Here is a 23333-nt window from a genome sequence, read left to right as displayed (position 1 = left end):
TACCTTTACTTGAAGTCAAGTTTTGATGAGCTGTGCATCCACAATTTTGTTTGCTTAAGCATATATTATTATTTACCAAAATTATTGTTACAGGAAGCAAAATGAGGCAGAACAAATACTGAAGATAAATGCTGAGAGCAAGCATTCAGACACACAACACTTGCCTTCCACTCAGTAATAACCACAGGGAGTTCCTCTAAGGATTGAAAACATGTTTTCCTCCCAACATGTTTCCTCATGAGGACTCTTAGTGTTTTCCACCTCCAGTTTCTGTTGGAGCGAAGCAAATACGTCGTACGGCAGTGCACAAGTCCCAAGTTGTCCATTATAAAGCAGGGCTCGTTAGGTGGCAGCTAATTTATCCTGTGGTCACCCTTGTACGTCATCCTGCATCACAGGGAACCTCGGCTCCACCGTCAAGCACGGTCCCAAAGGAGCAAGTGAAATAAGATGTGGCAACTGTTTCCTGAGGAATAACATGAAAATAATACTACTTTTAGAAAACGTAGTTCCAACAACAAACTCCTGAAATTAAGCCTTATTTAAATAAAAATAACAGCTGCACTTTGATCCTCTTAAAATCTTAACTTTGAAACAAGATGATTAATTATGTAACTTTATGTAATTAAATGTTTCGTTTCTGCAGTGGTTTAATCACTCTGGGTTCGCACTGAGTGGTAGTTCACACAATCCTCTGATTTCCCTGCCCTTTTCAGATGCTAAGCTTGCATTTTTATTAAATGCAAATTGACCAATTGAAATTTTTGAAATGCAGGTATTCAGCATAAAAATGATTATTTTGTGGGAAAAAAACTGTCTTTTGTAACACAAGTCGGCATGCATTATTCATCAAGGCTAATACAACATTTCAGGTTAATCAGCTCACAATGTTTAACTTAAACTTTAAAATACTGTGTTATACCTGCTATGAATGGAAAGGTTGATGATACCATTGTTGCACAAAAAAAAATTATTTGATGTTTTTGTTCCAGGCATGTGTTTTTTACAGATTCATTGTTGTTTTGGTGTCTCAGGGGGAAACTCTTGAGTGGCCCCATTTTACCAGGGTTTTGTTCTCTCTGTTAAGGGACCATTTTATGCAGTAAATTATGATTTTGCTTAAAGGCAAATTAAATAACTCCGAATCTACTTCAGTTTGTAACATGAAATGATTCATGAAATTAAGACATTAATCTTTAAAAATCTGCTTTTTTTAATGCAACATGTTGTTTTTGGTTTCACAAAGAATGAATTTTGGTGGCTTTTAAAATTTACATAGAATATCCCCGTGTGTATGTCAACCATTGGTAATGTGTAGGAATGATTTTGCATTTGGCCAGGGTTTCCATATTGATGTCTATGGTAAACACAAAGCAAAAATCTTAGACCTTAAGTGGTTGGTTACTTGGATGCCTGTGACAAGGTGGCAATGATTATGTCATGAAAATGGTGCGGTGAAGGTGGTGAGGCAGACGCAGCGGACCCAGGTAAGATGAATATGATGATTTAATGGATAAAGTCCAGAACAACACAGTCCAAACAACGAGCAGCAGGCACAAGGACACACTGACAACGAATAGGCTAGACATTGACGAGGACCCGACGAGGAACAAGGAACACAGGTGGAGTTAAATACACGGGAGGGCAATCACAGAAACGAGACACACCTGGGAACAATCAAGGGGAGGACAGGACAACGAAGAGACTTAAGGACACAGAAAACTCTAAATAAACACAGAAAAACACAGATCCTGACAGATTACAGCTGAAGAGCCAAAAACCCGTGAAGGAAATCTGTCAATATTTTTCAAACTTCCTTTTCTTTCTGTGGAGAAATTCTGTTTTTTTGGACAAAAGCCACATTCTCCTATTCACACTTGGTGACTCTCCAAATCTTCCAGAATGATTCTTATTGATATTGGCTAAAAATATACAGAACGACTTACTGGTCTGATATAATAACAAATTCCGATTTTAGCAGTGTTTCAGCTCTTACACAGAATAATTTAATTGCATATCCACAAGAAAGTAATACATTTTCAGATCTATTTTTCTTGCCATTAGTTTGGAAGCTATGTGCTTGAATTTTTTCCAGAAATATCATCACCCTGTAGGTAAAAATGTATCCATTCATTTTTTTTACAAATATTTTGTTTTTCTTTGTTTTGAAACCTAACAATGGAAACACAATTTTAGCACTTTCAAAAATAACAACAAATTTTCTATAGTAGATTATCAAGTTTTCTCTGAAAAGGTCATGTAACATTTGACATGCACCATGGAAAGTCAAAGGAGTCTGTCAACTCTGCTCTCGCCAGATTGTGGTCGGTTGGTTTGGTGACAGCAATTTGCCAGTTGTGTTTCCCCACAAAGAGAAGAAAGGGTTAATTGAACTATAGGTGTGAAGTTGTGAATTGTTATGCATGGAGGATTTTGTGGAGCTCAGCATAGCTGCCCTTTCCATTTGCATTTTCTCAAGAGAAGTGTGCTGTGTTCAATGTTAAGGAGGAAAGCTTTGATTGTGCTTTGGGCGCAGGAAAGTAAAGATTATTTGTGGGCATCAAGGATTCATCACCTGATCTTTTATGACACTGTAGGTTTGTCTGTGTGAGACCAGCTGACCAGTCCTATGATAAGACTATTTGTATTATCCAAGCAAAAAGAGAGGTGAGGAGCAGGCTATAAAAATGAGTTTTATTTAGCTTGACTGAGGGCAAAAAATTGTCTCTTCAGATTGCAAAGGTTGCAGACTCACAAGGTGTACATGCTTAAGCAACATTTTATTTCACTTTGCCTTCATGTCATTCTTTTCACTTTTAAAAAGCCCACTTCTGTGACTGTGTCTTCTTCTAGATTTACATACACCCTGGGAGAAGGAATGTGGCTTCCTCTGAGCAAAAGCTTTGTCATCCCTCCTGCTGAGCTCGCCATCAACCCGTCAGCCAAATGCAAGACAGACATGACAGTAATGGAGGATGCGGTAGACGTAAGGTGAGAGACATTTAAAGATGCCACTTTTCTTAAGTATAGCTTTAGGAACAGACAAAAGAAGCTTCAATGGGAAGAACAATTGTGTCATTAAGCATCATGATCTTATTGCTAATTACACTATAACAAAAAGTTTGTCATCACCACACTCAAATGTAACAAAGACATTTGCTGACTTTAAGTGATGACATATATTATCATACTTTTATGTCACCCTGCATAAAGTAAAGTAAATGTCAACTCTGACAGCTACCCTTTTCAGGAGACTTGCGCTGCTCTGTATTCTAACTTCATCTGCACTTGTTTTTTTTTATTAACTATTGTTTCTGTGAGTTTTAATCATCGCATTGTTGTTGATGAAGAGGTCTTAGTGGTCATGATTCACAGGGTAATAAAATTCTGAGTTCAAACACAAAATCAATTATGGAGAAGCAGCAGGGGGAAAAAAAAGGAAAATAAAACTAAGAACTGGCTGGTGATTTGAAGCCAGAAGCAGTGTTTCGATTGTTAAATGGTTCATAACTCCGAAGACAATCCGCTCTGCATGCAACGACTGCGTCTGTGTCTAGACTGCAAAGAGAGCAGTAACTGAGCCAAAACAAAGCTGCAGTGTTAAATTGGACCCAGCCGACATCAGGGAAGCAGCAGAATTATTTAGCCACTTTGCTTTTCTACCAGTGGGTGGGTAAGTTGACCCAAGAAATGTTCATATCAGGACGCCAATGTAACCAGAGCTCTTAATCAGGTTCTGTAAATTTAGGCTTGAGTCGATAACATGTTCTCTGTTTTTACAAACATTTTTGCTCCTCTCCACTTCTGTGTTATCTTCCCAGTGCTGGGAGGAAATAGAAGAATGTGTAGATATTTGAAAACTAGACATTAAATAAAAACACAATATATAATGACCTTTTTATCCCGGTTTATAGTGTGAGACATAGAGTTGACATACTGTACATATCAATACAATACAATAAACCATATTAGGTTTCATTGGAAAAATTACAAGTTGTGCTACAATGTGTATGCCCTGCAGATAATTGACACAGGGTGCACTTTAAAGGAAAGTCGGACTAAATATAGAACTATGTAGCGTAGACATCATCTCTTAGCTATGGATGTGGGAAGGTTTAACCCACTCAGTGTTCATAATAACCCTCTTATCTACTGTGGGATTAACTAGGCCACATTTTTTACATTGGTCCACACAGAATTAATGGACTAGTCATAACTCCAGCAAGTATATGCAACTATAGTCTAGTAATAAATTTGGTAATGCATCATTAACTTGCATTGTTTATTACTTGAGCAGAATCCAATTCTTTTCACTAGTCTGCAGGTTTGCATTGCCACTTCATTAAAACAGATCCATTTTTTATCATATAACTACTCTGAAGTATTCTGTAAACTGGGACACACAGAATATTTTTCAAATTAAAGACGTAATAAAGAATCACCTCCATAAAGGTTGATTGTACTGTGGATTTTCACATTTCCACACCTGCATCTGGTTATAGGCGTCTTTTCACGTTGCACTCTGACTACATGGGTTTTAAAACCACCAGCAGGCATAATTTTGGCTGGATATTTGACAACACTTCTCAGTAAAATTAGCAGAAATACTTTTAAATAATCTAACTCTCCTCTCAGACCCAACTTTTATACATTGTTTACAAAATCCAACCAGCTTGAGTTTAGGTCCTTTGCAAATCCATTCCAGAAGCTTAATATTAACATTCTTTATCAATCCTCAAACCAGTTTCGATAATTTTTAAATTCAAACTCCCAATTTCCAATGTTCAACAATCTGAATGCCACCCTCAGATGAAAAAAAATGCTAAAGTTGTTTATGAACAACTCAAGAGCATAACGTAGCTGCTGCACTTTTGTCACCTGATTGTGCACCATTTGTCTCCCATTCCGCATCACATAAATGCTATATTTAATTGAAAGTTGGGAACTGGAACGATCATTGGGTTGCAGTAAACTCAACCAATTTGAGATCATTTTGGCTTTGTGCCATGATGCATTATAATTATTTAGTTTCCTGTGTAATCGTTTGGTCCTTCCATCTGTATTCATCTTGAAATTCTATTGATTAATATAATTTGATTTCATCTCATATTTTTCCTGATTTAAATTGTAAATGTTTTGTGAATGGTACATTTAAAACTATGTGATAATGCTGTATGCTTTGTAGATATTTCAACAGTGAGCTGGACTGTTGGCAGGCAAATTAAAAGAGAAAAATATGAACTGTCCTTTTTTTTTAACCGAGTAGTTACAATATGAACTGCTCTATTAAAAAAGGAAGAGCTGAACATTACTGGGGAAAAGGGCACAGCTTTATTTAAATAAATATGTCACTCACTGAGTCTGAATTATTTTCACACACAATGATTTTTCTTTATATAGTCTTGGAGTCATTGAACTTGTCTCATTAAGCTGAACCCAGTGACTTTGTGGCAATTCATAAAGTTGTGTCTTTTAAGTGCTGCACAGTGAAACATAAACAAGAAATAGCTTCATTATACAGAGAAAATACATGTATTGATGGGCATACATCACCAGCATGATACAAATGATTTCTGAGATATGTGCATAGAAATTTCATCTGCATACTCCAGCTGTGTGTTACTAATTCAAACTGGTGTCCAAACCAGAGATGGTTAGGAGTAAGCCACAACTCAAGATATGAAATGAAGGAGTTTGTATTTGTAGTTTGAAACTATCAGAAGTCAAACATAACGGTGATATGAGGGCAGGGACATCTGTGACTGCGATGTGGAATAGCTGCTTCCCCCACATACAGGTATTAAAACTGCTGAATAAAATAACGAGATGTCAAACATCTATGTTATGGTTGTTATGTTCTGAATTGTGCTTGATCGTTTATCTGGTCACCTCCGTAGCCCCACCGTTTCATTTTATAAACACAGTTTCAGATAAAATTTGAGTAGCACTCATGCACTTCATACACAATCACCAACTTCTGTTTGCAAAGGATATGTGAATCAACTGCTTTCGACTGAATTGTGTCATTTTGCTTCCAAAACAGTCTGATTTATTCAAGCCATTCAGTCGTCCATCCATCTTATCTGGCACTTATCTGAGATCACTTTCCCAAGGTAGCTGGCCCAAAAACAAGACACGCCTACGCAAACATGCATCATTGGTGATATCTGATACTGATATCAGCCAGTTCCAACTTCTATGTGGAAAATAAAATACAAGAAAATATTTTTAAAAAGTCAGTGATTCGATTTTTTCGACATGTCATGCAACATGTGTGAAAAAGCAGTTGCTGTAAAATATAATGCAATTATTAAAACAAAGAAAAATGCATGCAGAATAGACAAACCAGAAATGCATCTAAAAGTTGCAAAACAGTGACTTTTGAGGAGTAGATTTGAAAAATTCTTCTAGCAGGGGAGGGTAGACCCACATTCATTTTCATGCGGTCTTAATCTGGCTCACATAAATTATTAAATATTTAACAAATATTTGCAAAAAAAAAAAAAAACGTTTTCTAAGTAAGCAAATAGAGCAATGTGGTTAAAAAGTGATAGTGCTGAGTTAACAAATGTGTGCAAAGTTTGGCACCTGGTAATAACTTCAGCATAGATGAACTCTAGTTACAAATAATAGGGGGAAAAACAGCATGTAGTTTAATGCCCTAAATGTAAGAAGATTTATCACAAGAAAATGTCCAATATTTTAGATTTTTTTCCCCTAATTTGTAGCCCATTGTGCCTCCTGTAGGCTCTCACAGAAAGATAACATGTTCTTCTGTGAAGCCCTCATCAAGATAACATGAACAAAATGCAGATCATCATCCAACAATTTCAAACAGTGCAACCCAGCATTGGCTCACTTCTGCTGCTCTGTCGGCAGTCTGTGTCTAACCAGACTTAAGAGGTGCTACAATTGGGGAAAAAAATCTTACAGCTTTTTCATTGAAACATACGGTGCAGCTTTTCCAATCTTTCTTTTTGGTCCAGTACTTCCAGATCTGACTTTTTTTCCCCCTATTTTTACACAAGATCTAACAAATTCCTGTGATAAATATAAAAAATATGGCTCAAAATTCTGACAATCAACAAAATTTTACCTTTAACCTTTGGTAGTCTTATTCTGCCCGTTTAATATTATTATTACTGGTATTAATATATTTCTTACATATGTCTTCGCTGTGGGGAAGTCTGAATAAAGAAACTGTGGAGTGTAAAGGCATAAAGTACTGAAAGAAAAAATATAAATATATGATTTTTATAATGTACAGCCCTATTGACGTGCGTCAATAGTTGTTGATTCAAGTTTTGTTATGTACGATCTATTCTCTGTTCATGTTGCTTAAATTCATGTTGGACACTTTCTGTATGTAGCCATATTATCTGTACACAAGTTTGTACTTTATTTCTGTATGACAATGTGTTACATCAAACACATAAATGATTCACAGTTCAACTAAATTCACAGTGTGGGAAGCTTAGAAAGTATATAAATATGCATTTTTATCTTATTTTATCACACCTACAAATCATTTTTGTTGTCTAAACATTCCTTTTGTGAATATTTATGATGTCAAGATTTTTAAGCTCTCTGTTGGGAAATTGCAGTGAGGATGCGTTGTGTTTACACACTTTCATCTGTTTTTCTTTTTTTTTTTTAACATGCTATTTTGATTTGGCAGCTTTCTACAAGTCGCTGTGTAAATAGCTCATCTCCTTCTGATCTGTGATCTAATGAATGCTCTCCTCAGCGATCCCTCAGGGGCTTCACAAAAACACTGTTAACACCTTCTTGAAACATGCTGATTCACTGTTCTTCTGAGCTGCGTTCCCATGTGTTTGATTGTCATTTGTAACTTTGTTGCTTCCTGGCAGAGAGATAAGTGACAACAAACGCTGATCTTTTTCCATTGTTTAGCTGGTGTCACACAAGTTCAAGCAATTTGGGAAACGGAAAAAAAAACAAAACATTGTGAAGTATTCTTTACACTTTTTTGATGATGTATTAGCTTGAAACTAGTTTTTTTAAATACAGCATCTGTAAAATAACTTCAACATCTCCCAGTATCAAGACATCAACAATTTAAAGAAAAAAAATTACATTTGGACTTTTGAAGCAAAATTTCTCTGTGGTGTAATTCTTAAAGACATGGTTGTTTTGTGGTTTATTTCTTTCATGTTCTATTCGATATTCTGATTATTATTTTACAAGATACTGTTAAATTATTTAAACTCTGTGGCTAAATTACACAAGGGGAGATGTACCGTGAAATATTTATCAACAACATATTTTTTCTGGATTTTTTTGCATATTTCTCACCGTTAAATATTTTAGATTATTAAGTTGATTTAAATATCAGCCAAAGATAACTTGCACAAATACATAAACATTTTTCAATTGATGATTTCATTTATTCTATCCAAACAAATATAAACCTATGCGAACAAATAATCAATTCCTATCCAAGTCATTATCTAACCACATCTTCTGTTTAACTAGTCACAGCCAAGCTTGATTCAGACCTTTTGAATAAAGAAAATCACTTAAGCAGAACCTGGAATTAATAATTGACAAAAAAACAACTATAGTATGCTTTTCTATTTTTACAAAATTTACTTTTAAGGTAAGTTGAATTGAAGTGACAAAAAAAAAAGTCTGGCAAGAAGCTTTAATCAGACTTTTGGTTTTAGGTTTTTGTTATCACTGTTCATACTGATAATGCTCTGAGAATAGGAATATTATCTTCAGACGACATACCAATTCATTGTGAGGGTATTTTACCAAATAATAAATGTTGCCTTACTTCGTCATCATTTAAACTTTTAATCAATGATTTATGTCGGCAGCTGTGGTAAATTGTGTTGTACTCTCTGTGGAGGTCCCCTGGCTATTATCAGGGTTCCTCAGTAATTTAGTATTCACACTTGCTGTTGGTTTCATCATCTGCCGATGTTCCTTTCAACAGGTCCCCACAGTATAAATGACAGCAGTGCAACAGGTAATTAAAACAGAGAAATTGGTTTTGTAAGATAACATCAATTTGAGTTTGAAAGGGAAGAAATCCAATAGCCCCCCCCCCCCCCCCCCCCCCCCCTCCCCCCCCCCAATTGTCAACATATAAATAAAACCTACTTCTTTGCAAAAATATTTCAGTCTATTTTATTCTTTATTAACAATGTCAAATACTTAACTTGTCCATCTAATTGGGTCAGTCAGTTATTAATTTTATAAATAGTTTTTGATAAAAAAAATTATTCATATTAAATAAAAGCTCCCAGAAAGGTTAAGGTAACAAATTCATTTAGTGTTAGCTCTAATACTGTCTACTTTGAATACTGCAATTTTTTAAAAGATGGTTTTGCAAAGCACTTTCCATGGATGAATATTGAAACATTGCTTTGACATTGATTCATTAGTGTGGTATTATTTTTTTGGCGCATTATGAAACAATTAAAAAATATTTTATCCTCATTATTAATAAAATTACGATGCATTTTCTTGACAATAGTGTTGTGAGATTGGAGATAATTGGATGAATCAACACCGATGACACTAATGTCAGATCTTCTTACATTTATATAAATTTTATTTAATCAAATTGAGTGTTAAACCAGGTTTGATCCCATCACAGTTTACTTATCAATTGTATTATCGAACTGCACCTAATTATTGATAATCTTAAAGGTTCTTATCAGATCCGGTGGGAAACGTATTTCACTAACAGGAATGTTCTAATTTTTTTTTTCTGTTCTTTTATGTTACCTTACAAAAATAATCTCACAAAACGTGCAGTTATAACCAACAGAGTGTTTTTTTTCCGTATTTCCAAAAGACGTCTAACTCAAAGAGGTAATAATTTCCCACCTGATGACATAAAAATGGCTGAGCAAGATGAAAAACATTGCCCTTGTACCATTAGTCTCCTTCTGTTCAGATGGATAATGGGAGTTCATTTTATGTAGTCGTTGATCAGATATTGCTCTGGTGTAGTGCTTTAATTTGTACTATAAAATAAAGAGCATTGGTTTATTTGGATTAATCTATCACTTTGAATCCCAATAGACAAAATGTGGCAAAGTTTAGTTTAAGTTTTTTAATAAATTCTCAAGCAAACATATTTTGCTTTTTAAAACAACTCTATGCAGGGGTGAATACAGAAACATTTCAGTGCCCTTTCATGTGCAACAGATTGCAGGCTCAATTACTGACAATAATACCCCACATAACAAACATTACCTCTGCTTTCTCCCTCCTTGTTGTTTCTGCAGAGAGGAGCTGATGATCAGCTCGTCGTTCGACTCTTTGGAGGTCCTCCTGGACTCTTTCGGACCCGTCAGAGATTGCTCGAAAGACAACGGCGGCTGCAGCCGCAACTTTCGCTGCATATCTGACCGAAAGCTTGATTCCACCGGCTGTGTGGTGAGTCATCTTTCTTTATAAATCTCTACCTTTAGGCGGCTGTAGATTCCGCCACAGAAAAAAAATGACCTTTCCCCAGAGAAAAGAATCCAATTCAAAGTATTACAGAGTGGTATACAATCTACGCACTCCATCTTATGACTGATGCAGCACAAGAGGATAAAATTGCCTTAACCTCCAGCAGATCCAAACCTTGAGGAGTTTTGATCTTTTGCCAACGTACCTGGCCACTTTTCTAAAGGTTATAAACCAGATCCCCTTTTTTTTCATTAATATCCTGTTTTGGTCATCATTGTTTAAGTCTGTTTGCTTGCATAAATATTCATGGACATATCCACGGCGACCCACATCAAGGACACACAGTGAAGCGGCATTCTCTAGCATTTCTGAATAGACTATTTGACTCTCCCCCGTCGTCTCTCATGCCTCTTAGGCCGGCAGCACATTCATTACCTCCAGGTGGTGCTTAGCAACCAGGAAATGTAGCAGCCAGGTTTGTTTTCTTCTCCATCTGCTGGGGACCCTACTGCTTGCGTTTTTGTCATTGTAGAATCTTATTGCCTTCTGCTGGTGTTTTGCTTCCCTTAAATCCCTCACCCCTCACCCCACTTCCTATCGATGAGCTGTCAGACACCGTCCCCGCAACAATTTAATTTCTTTTCGAGTGCTTTGATGCACTTCAGTCGAGGCTTTAAGGTGGTCTGGAAAGATGGTGTTGATGTGATCCTGTATGCCTCTCTCTCTCACTCGCGATGCATCTCAAACATGGTGGAGCAGCTGGTGGGAAATTTTAATGGGGGGATATGGAATTTAAAGTCTGGAGCATAGACCCACGTTTATTCCGCACTTCTGCAGTGATATTACAATATCAATATCACCTATAACAAATATTTGAGTGCATTTGTTAATGAATATCAATCTCTTCCATCATCTTACTTTTATTTTGAAGTCATAGATTTACAGTAAGTGAACTCCAGGCAGTGAATATGAAGGTAAAAATCCCATTTCAAAGTATTTGATTAGCTCTTTAAGCTTTAAAACTTCTTTTTCTACTGCCCTTTCCAGATATCTTTCCTCTCGAAATGTGGTACCTTTTAATCTGACAGGCAAATTTTATATTCATAAATTAAAATGGAGAGAGAAAAAAAGTGATAATGCATAATAAAAGTATGTATCTTTTTACATGAGAGACTATATTCTGCAACTGCAAAGACATAGTATTTAGAGATCATAATGAGGACTAAAATATCTGTAAGTCTGCCTGAAGATCATGGTCAAAAGATTATGGTTCTTGTCATACTCTGAGGTGTGATTTTTGTGCTCACTCCTATTGGTACCTGAACAGCAGAGCAAGTAAAACAAATCCACAATTTTTTAAGACTAAGTGAGCAAACTTAAGCTTTTACACCCACAGTTTTTTATAGTGGAATAATGTATCTCATCATCTGATTATTTTTGGGGTGAAAAGCATTCACTGAAGTAAAACTGTCAGATTGCAAAATTATCTTATGTAGGTCATGCAAGTATGCTACAAATATAAACATCTCTTGAATGCATCTGAACAATATAAGCACGTTTTTAAATCTTCACAAGAAGACAGGACACATTCTACTTTCTTCCCTGATCTGCTTTGCTCTGCATCAGAGAAATTTGTTGGTATTTTCTGTTTTTCTTCTCCTGCGAAGATGATCTCGAGCTTTATGCAGATGCTAACTTTCTCACTAAATCTGCATCAATCAAATCGGTTTTGTTTTCTAAAATGACAAGCAAATGACTGGCTGTGATTCACATTAGCATGTTTTTTTTGGTGAGCTTTCCATGAAATGCATGCATAATGAATCGTTTAAATGTAAGCAAACTGCGTCAACAGAGAAACGGAGCGAGATTGTTCTCAGGGTGAATCTATTTCAGGAGCAGATCTGTCTAGGTATCTAGTTTCAGAATATGAAACCGAGTCAAATTCAGATTTTCAAATTTTAGCTCTTGCAAAAATATTGTAATGTATCTGCCCCTGATGTTTCTAACTGCTACCATACAAATAGCAATTCTAAAACTGTAGCAAAATGACATGTAGACCCTAATTGCTTTTGTTTTGAGTACTTCACTTTATTTGTTCCTAAAACTTGGGAGGATGTTCATATTTGCAAATATTAACTGAACTGGGTTTTCTGTGTTGTTGTTCATAAAAAGAGAAAGCATGCCATTAGTTAAACCAAAAAATATTCATACCCCAGAAGGCTTGAGATTTAAACACATTTTAATCAAATCAAAATGTTTGTGTCTGACAAAAAAACGTGATGTGCATATTTTAAAAGATAATAAAACCATATGATATGAGTAACAACTTTCTGTTTTCATTTACATTTTAATAAGAAACAATGCCATGTCAAAAATATTCATGATTCTTTATAGTGTATTAAAAAAGTAATTACTTTTGAAGACTTCTTATAACAGCTGATTAGATTCAAAATTCTTGGAATGAAATTAAAAACACATTTTCCATATTGCATTACAATGCTCATAACTCTATTTTGACTTTTAGCAGTTTATCTGTTTTATCTGTAAATTAACAAAGTATTTCTCATAGTATATTTTTCAAACCACAGGAATGTTTTTCTGCTTTTTGATATCTTAGCGCTGCAGTTACATTGAATGAAAATGGCTTAGTAAATCACCTTTTTTTCCCCTGATGCTTTTCAGAAGTCACAACCTGCTCCTATGGGAAAGAGTCAATCTCCTGGTTGTTTCCTGCAGAGTCAGCCAGGAGATTGACTCCTGCATAATTTCTGCTATTAGAAATTATTCAGGAAGACAGACTTTTTGTGTTTGAAAAGTTATTTTTATTTATGTGTTAAGCAATATATCCATTTATGCTTTGTATATCCTAACTGATTTTGTCCTTTTTATATATACATTTTCACTTAGGAAGAGCAAAGGGAGGAATCGACACCATAGCTGTTAATGGTTAAAAAATATGCAGCATCTTTATATGTATACATTCCAGATATAAATATAGCCTGTGACGTTAATTTAATCTAATAATAACCAGTGATAGTCTGTATTTAGTGTCAACTTTCCATCAGAGCTTTAACACTCATGAAAGGGCAATTTAACAACAATTCTGAATGGAATAAAATAGAGTAAAAAAAAAAACTGCGTTAAATTTAACTAATTTGGTTAGATTAATATTTCCTGTGTAATCTTCATAAATTAATCTAATCATTCTTATTATACATTTTTGTTGATCAAATAAATATTCTTCCTAATTCATTTTAGTGACCACTGGCCGATCGAAACCGGCCTTCATATCTTAATTGTTTGATCGAGAAGTCTATATAAAACAAAAATCCTTAAGTTAGATATATCTCTAACAGAGAGTTGGTGGTGCCATGTGCATTTTTGTAAAAACATTTTTCTTAGCATTATAATGTTCCCCAAAGGTTGGAGTTTATACCTTTTTTTTAAAGCATGAATTGTTTTACAACAATCAAAGTGCTATGCACACATTCACCAGGGGTGGCACAAATTTGTCTGCCTCTGTCTTAGTCCAGCTGCAAACACATTTGGAGGTTGACTTGGGTTTAAATGCATCAGAGAGATATGGTCAAAGAAATCCTGTATAGTACAGCGCCACTGAACTTAAATGTCGGCAGTTCAATATCCATCCAATTTCCATCTTATACAAGGAGATGACTGAGTGGATATTTTTAGCCAAGCCTTTGAAGTCTTGGAGGCACTTGAATCTGTTTTGCCTGGTTGAGACACTTTTTCATGCTTTTCCCTGGTGTGGGAAAGCATAAAACAGTCCTCACATTTTTGTTGTGACATTATTCCTTAATGCATAATTACAGGGTGACTTTTAAAAACATTTCACATTTGCCATCCATCTATCTAAGAGACAGCTTCTTTATGTTGCAGTGTGTTGCAAATCCATGCCAAAAGCATCAGGGGGGGAAAAAAAATCCATTTTCTTTCCTCTGAAATTAGTCTCACAAGGATCCAAAGAAAAGTGGTGAAAAGATTTCTTTCCAGCGCTTTGAGGTGTCAAGAAGCTTTTCTTTTGTATCTTGTTAATTATTTACTGTCCTGTAATATGTGTGCATTTGGGTCTGTAATATATCTGAAACCTTTGCAAAAAATAACACTAGGGAGTCTGTGTACTTATTCCCGATGTCTCTGTTTTCACCTCAAAATCATTTTGAATGTTCACTGAGCTCAACTAGAAGCCTGACTGATTCAAAATTTAGACTTGGACAACACTTCAACATTTACACTCAAGCCAAGACCTCTTGAGAAAGAGGCTAGCTTGTATATTCAACAAGATGTAATCAGCCATTTTTGTGGCTTTTAAATATATATATATATATATATATATATATATATATATATATTTCTGCATCAATAAAGCTCAAGGCATTGTTGCTTGGGGACAAAAAGGAAACTGTTGTTCAATTATCTATTTTCTTTAGACATCATTTATTACCTTCCATCTGAAAGATATGTTTTAATGTTTGAATGTGAATTTATATACATACAAAGTTGAATTATTTAAAATTTTTCAGGAATTTTTTTTGAAAAGCTAAAGCAAAGAAAAACAACGAGACAATCTCAAGCCGGTTGTTGTTGGTTGCTGAATTTAAGCCTCTTCCCTCAACTAAATAAACTAAACTAATTAACATATAATTAACAACATAAATGTGACGCACCTTGCCAAAAGCAGGAACAAGGCATGATTCAAGTCCTGTTGTATAAAAAGGCACTTAATGTGCAACATGTAGACATTTCTTAACATACATGACAGACATCTAATGGTACATCTTGGAACAAGAGTCTTATCTTCCACTTATCCAGGATCGGGGAGTGATACAACATTTACACACAGATTCTTTTGAAAGTCTCCTTACCCTGAAGTTTTTTATACAACTTTGCTCTCTTGTAATGCCCTGCACCCATATCAAAGGTTATTCTTGCAATCAGCAAGTAAATACAATATAAGTAAGGACTTATGTTTTATGAAGATGTATAACCAGCTTCTCTGGGGGAGTCCCAAAGCATTCCTTGGTAAGCAGAGAAACATATTCTGTCCAGCGTTTATTTAGGAATGGTATAATTCTAATAAAATTCAGAGTTCATAGGCAACTCCTGGACAACAGCTCAAAGACAGAAGCTCTCAGGCGTTTTGAAAAATTGGACACAAACTAAAACCCTGTAAAAAAAATAGATTTCTTACTAGGTAAGCCAGACAAAAGCTCAGTTTTGTCTGTATGCCCACCCAGCCATACTGTCAATAGGTGGGGTTATGGCTAAGCAATGTAAATTACCAGTCTTTGGTAACAACACCCCCAGGTAGCTTATCAAGTTTGGGGAATTTGGCAACTTTAAGGACTGTTTCCTCTTTGAACTTGTCTGCAGAGTGCCAACATTCCAATGCCCATATTTCCTACAACATTTTTTAAAATTATTTTTATGTGTTGACATCAGAAAGTTTGTGATTCCACACTTTCTGGCTCTAATTAACTCAAAATGCTCCTAGAGAAACTTGTGCCTGGTTGTATCTTTGCCAGTCACAAATCCTGGGAACTCCCAAGTCTAACTAATTCAAAATAGATTAACAAAACTGCCTCAAAGTAAAGTTTGTGGAAAGAAAAACACAGCTTAAGTTGTACCCGGTGACTTTATATAAACTGCTCAGTAATTCAAGTCTTCTAAGGGAAACACAGATTAGTGACAATCCAATGCCTAAACTTGTGTCAAACAACACAATTCATGGAATGGAGTTTAAGGTTATATTTTTTTCTGGTTAAACAGAAAAAAGTAATGTGCCTGTGAAATCTACTTTGACACCAGATTTAAATCTACGCTGTTAATACCTTTTATTTTTGGGGCAGGGTGAGGAGGGTTTAGGGAATTGGTTAATGTCATTCCTGCCTAGAAGTGGGCCACTCAGCTTTCAGGGCTGTCCAGTCAGGTGGAGTAGCATTGGCACTTCTGAGTGATGCCCACCCAGGGGATAGAGAGCTGCTTGAGTGAGTTCCTCCTCTTCAGAGTGCAGTTGTTCTGCTACTGAGGAGGTGGTTTTGGGGTTACCAATTTGTAGGCTTGGCCTGCACTAGGAGACATGGTACCAGGATTGGGTAAGGGCGTTTGGTACCCTGCTTCTCTCCTTATGCCTCTTTGGCCTCCTGATCTTTTGTTATTGACCAGCTGCTGTGTCAGGCATATGTGGGGATGGCTGGTGTCTGTTTGGAGAGGCTGCTGCTGCCTCTGGGAGCCAAGGCTACCCCCTTGCTGCTCTTGGATGCCAAAATTAGTTACAAATTAGAAGCACTTACGTCAGCACTAACATCCTCACGCTTATGCACACGTACAATATGAAGGTTAAAGACCTTTTTTTCTGTAAGTCAGCTACTTAATTAATCAAAAAATAATTTGGGGCTCTTGAGGGAGTTACTTGGGGGCTCTCATAGAATGGGCATAGAGCATTTAATTTGTGTTCCCTGGCAGTCCTGAAGTGTAGAAAAATAAAAAATAATGTCACAAAAGAAATACAATAACTTAGCTGATATTGTAGAACTTTCACAATACAAACAGATGTTTGTGGGTATACTTTAATTGTTTGTGGTTTGATAATTTTCTTGTTTTATTTATATCCTACGCCTCTTGACACATTCACTCAATTCATCTGTGCTCATTATTGTTAGAAAGGTGTTACCAAATGAGTTTATTCCTCTGTGTTTAGATTCTTAGCTTATTTGTGTATGTTGTTTCTGTACATTTAATTCTATTTCTCATTATTCTCAGACATTTTCTTTTTTAATTTGAAGATTATTTGGGACTTAGTTCAGCTCCCTCTGTGTTAATTAATCTTCTCCGTAATGGCGTTTTCACACCTGGTAGTCCAGTAGACTTGGCTTGATCGGGGACCAAAATTGCAATGTTTGTTACATTTTCAGCTGGTATTGGTGTGCATTCACACTGCACTGTGTTAAACCATCCAAAGACTTTGAAGCACTTTATTCTTCACAAATTGTAAACAAAAATGGAGTAGGGACAGATTTTAGCGGTCGTAGGACAAACAAACTAGCGTTCGATTAACGTTCGATTCCTTGCTTTCTCCCTGCCACAGATGTATATTTCCTCTGATTAGTTAATCTGGTTCTTTTGTCCTTCAGGATTTCAGCTCCTGGTTTTTCATTATGCATTGCTGAATTTTTCCGTTCACCACCTGATCTCTCTGCAGTTCTCATTCTCCAGGTCTTATTATTTCATTTAAGCCATCCATTAAACTATGGTTTTTCTCTGCATTTGGGTCCGTACTAGCCTCAAACATGACCGAAATACTGTTAATTGTACACTCCTCATTCCAATAAACACACACTACACAAAATAGGACGATACACAAGCTTCATAGGCTGGTTTTACTAACTGCATTTATACAAGTAAAACATGTTTTTATATGGTTTCGCATACTAAGCAAGATCAGACTCTGTGTGACAGCAGCATAAGCAGAACAGAGGTAGTGTAATTTTTCTTTTCTAGTAACAACCTCAAACCAAAACCATATTATTCACGACTCTTTAGAAGGTCAATCATTGCCGAGGTTGTCTGAGCTCCACTTTCCACTATACTGCAATGCACATTTACTCTACATCACCATTTCCACACAGCAGTATTTGCACTGAATTATCGTAATAGTAAAATGTTTCTCTGTTTAGTTTCTTTTGTATATTTTATGTTGCACATCCTCATTATCCCGTTTAAGGCTTATTGATTTCAGCCACATTCCTCTGAGTTTGCCTTCATTTGCTAAACTTGTCCGGAAGTCAGCTCCTGGCTTGCCGTTGCTGTAAATCAAATGCTAATTACTCAGAGATTGCAAGAACAGATTGAATAGAAGACACAGCACAAATCCCCCCTCACTCTGTTGTTTATGCAAAGCTAGCCTTGAATGTAAGCAGATGTATATCATGGATGAGATGGAGGGATCAGGTAATGTCTGAAAGATGATTTTTCAACAGTAACTTATAAGGCACCAACCAGAGTTGGAGATGTGTCTATAGCATTTGAATATCTTTTGGCATATTAAGTCCCTGTCCTTATCATAGTTTGAGGATTTATTGGTGTTGTCTTTGAGTAAAATGCATCATTATTTTCTCATTTACTTATACAACACCAAGTGAGCAAAACCGTTGCTCTTCACCCACAGACACACATCCCACTCCTGTCCAACACCGCATTGAGCACACTTTCAGCCTCCGTTGCATACATTAGCGTGGGCTTTACTAATTATCCTGTGACTGTTGAGCTTATAAATGAGCTTCTCATCTGTCTAATCAGGGCGGTAAACTGGCTGCGCCCCAGCAATGTGATTCCACCCTAATCAATTAACACCTTGTCTGATTCGGTGCCGCCGGTAGCTGTCCTGTCTGTGTTTTAATATCTTCTCTTGTGAGAGATTCGGCTGATGGCGGCAGTGAGAGTGGACCCTGATGTATTGCACTCCTGGGGAGAAGCAGCGTGTGACGCCTGTGGAAGTGAGAGTGTAATAATCATGGGATGATTGTGAGATTAATTAGTTTCGTCTTGTCACTTGTCTCCCCTGCAAAATGGTGGAAAACAAGGATGATGTTGACAGAACAGATTGCCACCAAGATGGAAGATGGAGAATATGAGTCCACCGTCCAAGATCCTTGAATAAAGTTTGTGTATAAGAGCCTGTGTTTAACATAACATGCAAACCCACATCATTGCTAGCAATAGCATGTTTTATTAGTATCTTTGTGTTTTGTGTTCATTTTATGACAATGTAGTTTCAAGATTAACACAATGAATAGTGTTTGGGTTATGAAGAAAATATGATGCTCCACAGAAGACTGAGAATAAGTTTAGCTCTAACCAGGGTTTTTCGAGGTGTAGGACCAGCTTTCAGCTGGGAATTTCTTTTTGCTTCAATAAAGGTCAGATTTACGAAGTATAAGGTTAACAATTGTCCTGTCATCAATGTTTCCCACCTGAACAGGGACTTTGCGCAGCTCCTCTTGTGTTGTCATGGACCTTCTAGCTGCTTCTCTGATTAGTGCTCTACCCACTCAGTGTGTCAGTTTAGGGGAATGGTCGTCTCTTGGTAGCTTTGCAGTTATGTTATTCTTTTCCTGTTCATGGAAGATGGATTGGACAGTGATATTTGAGCTGTTGGAAGTAATCGCGTGTGAACGCTATGGTACAGACTGATTTAGACAGCCATGAAAGCAGAATAACATGTCCAATCAAATTCATTGTTTTCTCACAGATGGTTGCTTAATCCTGAGAGCATAAAGCCTTTTTTTCTCTCTTTTACTGCAGAGCCATCTCAAGCATCAGTAACTGGCCCTCCTCACATGCAAAGTCAGTTCAAACAGTCACAGATCTATGATCCCCTTTTTCATGTGAATAGTGCCAAAATGATTTGCCCACAGAGGGAAAAGGTACAAACAAAAGCTACAGGGAGGGGTTATCTTTTTATGCTTCATTTACACAAGATAATAGGATCCCCATCCTTGTATGTAATCCCTCAGTGAGATTTGTGTGTTCCAGATTATAACAAATTAAATTGCAGAGTTAGCATTGAGATGCTCAAAGTGAACTTGTTTTGTTCATAGATGTGCCTTTCAGTTCACTTGATTCATTTTTCTAGTCTGCAGAAGAAATAAAACACAGTTTTACTTCTTTGGGGTGTTTGACCTTAACTGTGCAGCCAGATGTATAAACAGATTTTGAGACAGGGAGGTTCTGTTTAAACTCTGCTTCTAAGACAAGTCTCTCTGTGCTACTCTAGATTTAACTTGGATGCTGCTACAGTTGGGAGACCATTTGTGGCTCAGCTTACAATTTATGTGAAAATTCTGCCAACATCAGGTCTGTAGGGCCTTTTTATTCATCCTCTCTCAAGTAGTTAGTGTTTACTGGTAGTTCTGGTAGCAGAGCTGACAGAATTCAGGCAGGCTAAAAGTACATAAAACTAAAAGGAGCTAATTTATGTCAAATAAAATAGTATTTTGCAAAACTGTCTTATGCAACCAACTTGTTGCCTTTGAATGACTCTTGATGAAGTTCCCAGGCAAAACCAAAGTTACCAACCTAACTGTCAAAAAATATTGAGACAATTTAATTCCAACAGATGCTATTTGTAGGATATTGAAGACTTTTGTTTTTGCTATTTGATTTTTACAAAACAAACTATTGTGCAAATTACAATTATCTGAATATTTTAGGGTACATATTTTTAAAATGTATATTTGCAGAGATTAACTTTTTACTCCTACTTTTTACTTATTTCTATTTGTGAGGAAAGCATGTGGGTGTGTTTGTTGGGGTGTGCATGCTCATGCATTGCATATGTTAGGGGAGTTTGACTGAAGACATTGTCCAAAGTGTTGTTTCAACCCATTGATAATGATAAGAGAGAGCATTAAATGACAATAAGCAGTGCTAAAGCACATTGTTAGGTTTATTAGCATACCGCAGCAGCATAGATGCATTTTGAGCATCTGACAAGACAATACCAAGGGAATACATACGAGATGACAGAAATGACTAAGCCACTCTAAGATTTTTAATGTAATGCATTCTCTCACAAATAATGCTTCTCATCCCTCTTAGTTTCCAGCTCCCAACATCTATCTTCATTCTGTAATTGTGCAGGTGGTGGTAGACAGAAGGGCCCTGACTAAAATAACATCAGTAATGGACAATGTCTCCTACCCCATATATGAAGTTGTTACTGAACTGTAGAGCTCCTTCAGTGACAGACTGCTGCATCCTAAATGCCCAAAGGAGCGTTATTGCAGATACTTCCTCCCAGCAGCTGTCAGACTCTATAACCATCACTGCTCCCAACAAAATCAATGTTTACTTCCCTGCTGACATTTGCACGGTCATTTGCACTGTTTTTGCTAATTTTTGATAACATTTCTGCTGTTATTTTACCTATATTTAATGTTGCTGTTACACCTCATTATTCCCTCTGGAAAAATAAAGGTTATTACTTCTTCTTCTAATTGGTACACCTGATACGATTTTGGTGTGATGAATTTATGTATCTTATATTTCCAGCTTAATAATTGTAGCTTGGATTACTGGCTGTCAGCCTACCTGCATTTGGTTCTGTCCTCAACCACCTTTATGTGACACACTCAACTTCATTGGAAATCAAACAAAAAGATTAAGTCTAACATTCAGCTACATACAATCTAATTCAGTTCTACTAATCCCTAGGTTATTGCATTTGAATTTTAACCAATGTAATTGATCTAATCCTTTATTTTCTCACCTAATAAATTAAGACTGAATCCAGCATCGAAGTAGGTAGGCTACATAACTGCATAAGTAATGTGTGTTTGTATGACCTTCATCCATTTGTATTATTTATGTGCCTATATGTGTGATTTTACCCTCTGTATACAACAGCTTTAACACATGATTGAGAAAACCAGATCTCATGCATAACAAAGAGCCCGCTGCACCCCAGACAGTCTCAAAAAGACACTGCAAACACCAGCTATGTTTTGTTTCCTGTTAACATTGTACCACCGTTTCAATCCAGTCTTTAGGGACTCTTAAGGGCCAAGTATGTTCAGCCCGAACTCAAATAGTCGACTTGTGGTTACATTGTTGCAGGATGTTTGTTTTTGCACACACACACTTCAAGGGCAACAAGACACACTGTGCCGAGCTCTTGTGAAACCCCTTCCGCTGCAGTGTACGTCGGGGTGCGTGGTCATATGTGTAGTTTACAACAGTAAGAGGAGAGACAGAGAGTAATGAGAATTATGAATTCACAAGTTTGGAGGAGGAAATAATAATTGACGAGCTGTAAAATCTCATTTTAATTTTTATGTGCATCAGTGTTTTGGTCCAACAGATGTGGGAGACGACATTGCTGTCAAAGCACTTTTTCACATTAACAAACATAGCGAAAAAATTGTGACCAATCACATAATAGTTTTGCGTGCAGAACAGGGTGAAAAGTTCTCCAGGCAGTTGTGACAACAAGGGTTGGACAACATTAGTATAACAAAAAAGCGATATGATTTTTGTCACACGGCTGTGAAGATGAGAGTCGACGTTAGCCTGACCATGCTGGACACTTTGGGGTCATTCCTTGTTTGTGCTCCAGATAAAATTGTGCTTCTAATGATGAAAACTCTCATTTTACCTCTTTTGCACTATTGTTTAGTTACTTTTACTAACCCACTAACTTTGAGCCAGTAGAGCATCTGTGGTGTTCTAAAAAATAAATAAATAACAAACTGTGCCCTTTTCTAAAATTCACTTTTCATGGAACAAAACACTTTTCTTAAAATGACAACCTTATGTTTGTCACAATTGTACAAAGAACAACCATTGCAAAGGTCTTCACTTCACAAAAAGTTTTTTTTTCTTTTTATAAGTGAGGTTAATCTTCTTTCCACTTGTAGGAAACATTTTTTTCTTTTTGTATATATAACCCATAATGAGGAACACCATTGGCTGGCTGCTTTTTTTGTTGCTCTGTGATGGCCATCAGCAAGGCTCCCACAGTAACCTTACATGATTCAAGTTCAAAATGGACACAAAATTTAACATTTCATAGAACTAAATGATGACAAGATGCACATTATGCCTCTCTGAACAGCACAGTTCTTTTTAATGATTCTGAACTGCACCGGACTTGGTACTGCTGGCTAAAGCACTCTGTCGTTTCATTTTGTGTTGCTGAACCACCCCTTCGGCAGCAGAAACCAATCTTGACTGGGATCACACTTTGGGATACTAAGCATTGTTGAGGGGAGTCAATACTTGGCAAATGTACAACTAGAGCTCAGCTCTAAAGTAGACCAGAGGAGCACATTAGATTGCCACTACTGATGTTTTCTCTCCTCGGGTCACAGGATTTTCCT

The 23333-nt window shown here is 36.5% G+C and overlaps 1 protein-coding gene across 6 annotated transcripts in view; it reads left to right on the top strand.

Annotated features, from left to right (window-relative positions):
• The window catches only part of astn1 (astrotactin 1), a 342853-nt gene that overhangs the window by 117172 nt on the left and 202348 nt on the right, over positions 1-23333 (top strand). For all 6 annotated transcript variants that reach the window (XM_023335801.1, XM_014476012.2, XM_023335800.1 and 3 more), the window contains 2 exons: positions 2854-2991; positions 10266-10416. In XM_023335801.1, the coding sequence (XP_023191569.1) occupies positions 2854-2991; positions 10266-10416 (289 nt within the window). The remainder of the gene's footprint in view (positions 1-2853; positions 2992-10265; positions 10417-23333) is intronic.

The sequence above is a fragment of the Xiphophorus maculatus genome, chromosome 6 (genome assembly GCF_002775205.1).
Source record: "Xiphophorus maculatus strain JP 163 A chromosome 6, X_maculatus-5.0-male, whole genome shotgun sequence".
In the NCBI taxonomy this organism is placed as follows: Eukaryota; Metazoa; Chordata; class Actinopteri; order Cyprinodontiformes; family Poeciliidae; genus Xiphophorus; species Xiphophorus maculatus.
The sequence above is the reverse complement of the archived record's forward strand: the minus strand, read 5'-3'. Positions and strand labels throughout refer to the sequence as shown.